General features: G+C 31.7%; 1 protein-coding gene across 1 annotated transcript in view; it reads left to right on the top strand.

The window, feature by feature from the left end:
* Positions 1–2961: 2961 nt before the first annotated feature.
* Positions 2962–8033, top strand: part of Tmep (Transmembrane endosomal protein) — a 56887-nt gene continuing 51815 nt past the window's right edge. The window contains 1 exon segment of the mRNA XM_067270066.1: positions 2962–3051. Within this exon segment, the coding sequence (XP_067126167.1) occupies positions 3018–3051 (34 nt within the window). The 5' untranslated portion in view covers positions 2962–3017.

Below are 8033 nucleotides of genomic sequence, written 5' to 3'. Positions count from 1 at the left end.
ATGTAGACGAAGACCGTAGAGTGAAAGATCGAAACGAACGAGAGAAAAGTCCCCTAATTAAATATAAATATCTACTTTCGAACATGGCTGTGGAGAGCTTGTAATGCGTCGGAGATGGAGTAGGCCTCTTTTTCTGTTTAGCGTGCTCCCTTTATTCTTATTTTAAACAAATGAAATATGTGGAATATTTTGTTATTATTAATAAAAAGCAGTCTTAACAATTTCATTGTTTTTTATTAGTAAAAATAACGTTAATTTATAGGATAGGAACCACTTTGAGGCCGTAAATTTCTCTAGACCCAGGTAAAAATTCCAGTTCCTCCTCTCGATAGGTAACGTAGGTAGATTGGTAACGTAGCCAGTCGAATTCGCCATAAGAATTATGATTGAATCGATCAGAGCAATTTGTTTTGGACAGAGTGTAGTAATATTACTTTAGCGCCAGCGTTTCTTTATGAGCTGAAATATGTTTTTATATAAAAACAAAATTTCTGTTGCAATAAATTAATTCAGTTATTTGCGGCTTCAAATATTACATGATTATAAATAGATATTATATTTGTGAAATAACAATATATTTTGATTTAGAATTATTACTGTAGCGAAATCTACAGGTTTCTGATTGTGGAAATTGCCACAACAAGCATTTGCGATTTTAGAGATTTTTCTACTGTCAACATTGCTGTGAACACACATTTTTTTTAAACACCACATTGCTGTCAAATGAAGTTTTGAATCCAACATGACAATTGTCTCGCCTGGACTTTCCTCGTCGAGGCGAGACTCAACTCCCACGTTGGACTCATACCGTACTATGACTCGAGTTATGAACTCATAGTCACCCATCATTACGCTCACAACATTGTCTGACGAGCTGAAGGATTATTTCGAATAAAACTAGACCAATCCAGAATTTGCATCTATTATGCCATAATGTAAAGTAATCTTGGTAAATTTCAGATTTTGCCAAGGCACTTTGTACTCTAAAGAGGAATTAACATAATTTTTTTTTTTTTTTTTAAATTCTCTATTTGGAAAGTTATTGACTTTTATCTTCAAATTCTTCCCCATTGAATGCATATGTAAGTTACAACGCAACACTTTTCAGTGACTTTTTTGTGATAATTAAATTGAGCTCTGTTTTCATTTTATCTTCAACGTTAAAAATTAAATTTGAATTCCTGTAAAGAATGATTTACTTGAATCTGATATACAGTATTTATTTTTATTGATTATACACAAAAATTTTCCGGAAGTTAGAGTAACAGCTGAAAATATTTCAGATACTTGCTTTATTTGTTTATTATGGAGTTAAGGGAATAAAATGCGCACAGAAAATCAAAATGGATTAACATAGAGTACAAAATACATTCTAACGATAAATACAAAGGGCGAATGTAGTAAAATATGATTATAATAAATGAAAGCTATTCACTACAAGTTAAAACATTTACTCGTAGAATCCGTTGAAGAGAGAAGAAAGTAGCGACTACCAAGTTGGCAGTACAAAACGATATTAATCAGGAGGTACTAATAAGGCGATGGTAAGAACTAACGAAAAGTGCTCTCCTTGGTTTCAACAAAAAGACACGTTTCATGTAGTTGAAACACGAGATTTTTATAGGTCTCGAATATTGGTCTCGAATATTCTTCTTCGTGATTCGATTACTCTCTCACTCGTTATTAAGTGAAATCAAAGACTGTTTCGGCCTCCAGATTAATGTCCAATATTTAAGTCAACACCTGCGAATTCGATTCCAATTGGAGATGTCTTTTGATCTTGGAACTTTCAGTCAGCGCATATTACTTCCTGATAGTTATTATTTCAAAGTTCAAAATTTCTGAAGGTAAACGAAATTTTAAAGGGTGTTATTTTACAATATTATTACAGATTGGTATAGGTGAGTGCTTTAAAATAAGTATCTAACTGATAAAATCGTACGAACGGTCATTCCTTTTTTTCGACGATTTAAATCCTATATAAAAAAAATGATTTACTCGGATCTGATATATTTATTATATACATAAAAATTCATAATATTAAATTTAATCACGTTATTTTACATTCATATTCAACTCGAAAAATATACAGTATTCAATTTTAACGAAATTTAAAAAAATAATAATAATAAATAACTGTAGAAATGAACATCGGAAACAAAGAGCGCTCTCTAGAGGGAGGCATCATTGTCACTGCTGGTGATGACGTCACCAGTTGACACTTTGCGTTATTACGTTTCTTAGATAAACAAGATACGATATGTTAACAGTTGGAATTTGGGATTTATAGTTCTTTTTAGTTTGATTACCATAAGTTTTGCCACTAATTCTAATATTCAATGAATCAGTAAACGGATCCAAGGTATGAATGGTGAGTGAATGATTTCTGTATTACTTCAATTGCAACTAGAAGTAGGCCTAGTTTTAATTTGTTTTATAAACCGGAAATGAAATATTAAAAAAAATGAATTTTCTCGATACGTAAATTGTTTGCTTCAGTGTTTATTATTGCCGTCTTAACATATAATTATCAGTCATTTTTTATTATATCAATCTTTACGTGCTTGATCTGTTTAAGTAGGCGTTCCTCTATGTATAATTGAAAATTTCAACATTTCCATGAAGTAATCTATAAATAACGCTTATCTACTTTCTTATAATAATATATATACACTCGAGACGTTTGGAGCTGGAAACTAATTATAACATCGATAAATGAACAAAAGTTTTATAGGAAGAATGAAAACACCTAAAGCTAAATTTATACAAAACATTACGAATATTTGAATTATGTGTGGAAATTGAGAAGGATATAGAAACGTTATTTATAACTTGATGCGAGAAACTTTTTAGAAATATTTAAGCTGTTTTGTAATCTGCATTTGTAACATTTAGCTTACGAAATAAAGCATTTGTTTGTAAATTCGATAAACTTTATGCTTAAAACTAGTCATTTATAGCATTTCTAAATGCTAAAGTCGGTAATGAATTAAGCAAAAAATCTGAAACTCATCCTGATGTCGGCAAAATTTGATTTAAGCATTTATAAAAGTTAGTATAATTTTATATTAATTGTAAAACGATTAAGAATAGAATTGTGTCGTTATTTCTAATATTTGTTTTAATTTGAATGAAAATAATATGTACGACATTACTAAAGGATAACATCATTTAATAATAATAAGCTACTAGAATGTGATATTTTGATAAGATTTAAATGCAAGAAACAGTGTAAATTTATTTGGGTTGCCATTTATATTCATTTCAAAAAGGAACAAATCGTTTTCTTTCTTACTCGACATTATTATATATATTTGTTATTTTGCTGAAATAACTGATTAATATTTTTTGACCTTTGTTTGTCTTATTAGCTAGTGTGGTTTTCTTCTACAATGCCTGATGGTCTTTGGCTTCGGTTTAGATCCTTCCAGTTTGTTGTATAATAGTGTCTTATGTGCCTTACATCCAATTCTCACAATATCAGTTTATCATCCTACTAGATGTCTGCAAATGTGACCTTTCTTCTCGTGATGACAATCAAAAGATCTCGTATTTTATTTGGTTTTATTAAAACTTACTCTTTCTCTGTCCAACTGATGATGCACATTTTTTTAGGTACCACATTATGAAAGAGTTTGCTTATTGTTCTCAGTTGTAATGTTTGATTTATATCTACAGACAGCAGTGCTCCAGATCATTGTTTTTTAGAATTGTTATTTTGGTCTTCTGATTAAGTGTTCTATTTTTGAAGAATTTCTTATTTTAAAGAATGCAGATTTTTCTTCATTTTATTCACATTTATTGTTTTTGGTAAGCCATCTTCCAAGAATATTCAAACTTTTGCACTTCTAAGTTATGATCCTTAAATCTGATGATTTTTCATGAGTTTTGTTTGGGTCTTTCACCTAACAACAAAAATAAAAGTATGTAAGGTGTTTTTAGTATCTCTTTATATTGAAAACACCTTATGTACTATGTAAGGTGACTCCAGATTAGACTATTATTGATAAAAATGGCAACATAGTTTGTTTAAAGCAATTAATTTTTTTATATCTAGTAGCATGTCATTATTGTATTTATATTTTAGTAAAATTAACCATAGATTCGTTTTGGTCTCAATATTTCATTTTCTAATTAAAAGCAAAAATTAAAACAAAAAAAAAATATTTTAACTTTTAACACACATCACAAAAAACTTTTAACTCAGCAGATTATCCTTTAATAAACAAAAGTAATGGTTTTTGACCATTTTCAATGGTCATCCTTAACCCATTTTACAAAATCAAATGCTTTCAAATTATAGTGGAACACCACAGATTGAATACATAAATACTGAACAATATTCAAATCTATGATTTTTGCTATGATGGTTAAAAATTACATAGAAATTCAAAATCATATTGTCTATATGACAATGTAATAAACATATACATGCAATACAATATAGAGGATTAATTTCAATTTTTTTTTTTAAAGTAAAACTATGTTTCTCTCTCTCAATCTGTGTATTTTTAAAATAAAAATTATATATATCACATAGTTCAAATTTTTTAAACAGATACTTTATAATATAAACAAAATGAACTGCTGGATTATTTTTGAACTATAAAATTATTAAAATTAGCATGAGATGGCATAACTGCCTATGTCTAGTCAAACTATTTTGCTTCTAAATATTAAATTAGTCTATTTATAACCTGAAAATAATCTAGCAAGTATTTCGCTTATATTATATATATTTTGGGTTAATGTTGTTATATTAATATCTCAGATACTCTTGTTTTGAGAATATATATACAAAAAAAATTCATGTATAATATATATCAGTTTTCTTGTAACTTTGATCAGATTATAATTTCAAAATTTTAGTATAGAAATAACAATGTGCAAAAAATGGTGGAAGGAAAAAAGATGCCAAAAACTGCAAGAATGCTACATGATAGAGAAAATATTTTTACATCAAAACATTTTTTCAAGGGAAGGAATTTTTTAAGAGGTTTATTCTTTAGTCATATCTTACTTCAATCTTATTCTTCAGTTTTAGAAAATAAACTTCACTATATCTAGAATCTTCATCTAAAAAGATAACAAATTTTGCTCTTTTTTTTGATGGCAAGTTTATAGGGCCTATGATATCTGAGTAGATCCTTATAATATCTTTTCTCTTCCTTTTTCACATTCAGAAAAGGGATATCTATTCAATTTTCCTCTGATGAAAATGTAAGTGGGAATATGTAGTGCAGAAGGTGCCGGACAGATGCCCATCAGATACAACATATGTATATTACATAACAGACTGAAGAGAGGCAAAAGCTCGAAACGTGTCTCTGTAAAGATTATGGATTAAATAGATGAATTTGCCAAGTGTCTATAAATTCACCACGTCGTGACACCAAACAAAACACTATTAACTTTGGAGTTAAACAACATTTCCAAAGAACCTAATTTTTGGGAAACTGCAAGAATGAGACTGCTATATGGACGACCAGGACCAGTTGGTTTTCTAGCAAGTTGTTCATATAAAAACAAATCTGGGTTCAACAAAGAAAGAACTGGTTTATAAGAGATAGTTAACCAAGTCTCAGTTAAAGCAACTAAATCATAATTTTGCAATAAATATATAAACTCTTGGTCATTCACTGTCAAATCCAGCATTCCTTGACAATTCCAAGACAATATTCTCATTCTAAAGTTTTATTTTCCTCTTTAGCAATTGTTCCACTTAACCCTTTTGGCTGGATTTGTCTAAAAAAGTATCAATCTTCTATAATTCATTTGTTTCCGAGTTGAAGGTGAATTTGTCAGGCAATTGGCTTTCAGAAATACTTTTTTATTCAAAGATTTAGCTTCTGCAAAAAAAAGGCAACAATTTTCTATGCCTTAATCTTGATCTATATGACAAATCGTCAAAGACTCTAATGCATGAGTATGATGGCGACACCTGAATTTTCTTTAAATTTTTAAAAAGAACTCTTTTGTCATCTTGAGTATAGAGCTTAAACAATATGAGCAGAGTTCCCAATATTCGATAACTATTAATAAAAGGAATAGACTCCCCGCTTTGTCTTTTAAATAATTCAATAAAACACTATTAATAAAGAATCATTACACACCGGAGTAAGATGCAATTAATCTCTCATAAATCTTTAACCAGCGTAAAGTACAAATAACTGTCCAAGCAAACGTTTTCGGATCCATCTTGGGTCCTTCTTTAAGCCACGAATCGTTTGTAACGATTTATCAGAACAAAGATCAGCCGTTTGAAACGATATTTCAAATTGCGAAATTTGAAAACAGAAAGGAATCACATGCATACTGGGTTTCGTAAACTAAAGTCATTATGTAATGTCCTGCTTCTTACAAAAATGTTTTCTGTATTTTATACAAACAAAAGTTGGTCTCAGAGGGTTGACTAGTGAAGAAAAATGAGCATTGTTATTCCCTAATTTTTTATTTATAGTATTCTGATCCTTTAATGTAGAAGAGGCATTCAATCATCTTTTTGGAATAGGGCTTGCCGAGCTAAAGAGAGGGTGATTTCATTCCTGGAATTGATGGGTGAGGATGTGTTGTAGGCCTTGTAGATCTCAATTTGTTTCAACCATTTGAGATGGTCTACATATGAAGTTGTAATAACGAGCTTGGCGTTTGAGAAGTCTGCCGAGATCTCCGGATCAGATGCATAAATAGATAATGACGTGGAACGCCTGTTGTGTTGGATGTCCCATTGGTGCTCTTTCCATCTGATTCCAATCGCATGCTTCGTGGCACCAACGTATACTAAGTCCCTGCCACATTGGTGGTCTTTGAGAGGCACCGTGTACACCCCAGGTAGTTTATCTTTGCTAGGCTTGTCTTTTTCATTGCATAGTAGATGAAACATAGATGGGCATCTTCTGAATGCTAAGCGTACTCCTTGTTGTCTTGCAATTTTTTCATATAAGGATGCCAAGATTGGGTTGTAGGCAACCAGGATCATGCATTGGTCTTGTTCTACATTATCCCCAGTATGTGGAGGAGGTGGGAGTTCTCCGTTGAATTGTTGTGATAATTTTTGCACAATGTTGTGATAGCCATGTTGTCTGGCTACCTTATGCAGATACCTCAATTCCTGATTCAAAGCTCTCTGTGTAGAGCAGTGCATGTGGGCTCTTTTAACAAGGGCTCTAAATTCTGCTAATTTGTATCAGAACGGGTCACAAGTCCACTGGAATATAAGTTGGGTAGTCACATCGCTTGCAGTATATAGAGGTGCTCATGTTGGGTCCTCCAAATGTAATGTTCAAGTCCAGAAAATGGACTGAGGAATCACTATGTTGTTTGACTTCGACGGTAAGGCCATAAGGGTTGTTGTTCATCTCATTCATAAAGAGGGTAACATCGGGGTCGTGTCTCTATAGAATAATGATATCATCGATGTATCGTTTGTGTATTATGATGTTGTGGCTGAAATTCGGAATTATTGTTTCTTCCACCCGTCTGATTACTAATTCACATAAGTCCCCAGAGACTGCACTGCCCATGGGTATGCCCCTGCCCTGGGTATAAGTGATCCCTCCAAATTGAAATAAGAAGCTGTAACATATCAGGTGGGATCATTCTAGAATTTGTTGGTGTAACTACTCATCGTGTATGTATTTGAATAGAAAGTCCCTGAGGGTGTAAAAACACGGTGGCACCTCAATGGATGGGTATAATGAGTGGAAATCCATGATCGTAATATAACCAGGGTGCTCTGTATTTTTGAAGAGTTCTATTAATTCTGCTGAGTTCAAGATAGAGTATCGATATTCTTGCAACTGTGGAGAGATGATGTTGTGCAAAGTTGCCTCTAATTTGCGTGTAGGGGCCGGGGCGGCCCCTACACGCAAATTAGAGGCAACACTTTATCAACCACAGGTCACCGTAGTTGATAAAGTCATGGGTCCAAAAGCGACAAATGAAACTTCACAACTTTATTGCAAAAAAAAAAAAAACAAGAATTTCAGAAAAGTTAGGACTTTCATCTCAAAAAATGAACTTTACATTTCTGT

This window comes from Centruroides vittatus, unplaced genomic scaffold (genome assembly GCF_030686945.1).
Source record: "Centruroides vittatus isolate TY-2023 unplaced genomic scaffold, ASM3068694v2 contig_364, whole genome shotgun sequence".
Taxonomy (NCBI): domain Eukaryota; kingdom Metazoa; phylum Arthropoda; class Arachnida; order Scorpiones; family Buthidae; genus Centruroides; species Centruroides vittatus.
The sequence above is the reverse complement of the archived record's forward strand: the minus strand, read 5'-3'. Positions and strand labels throughout refer to the sequence as shown.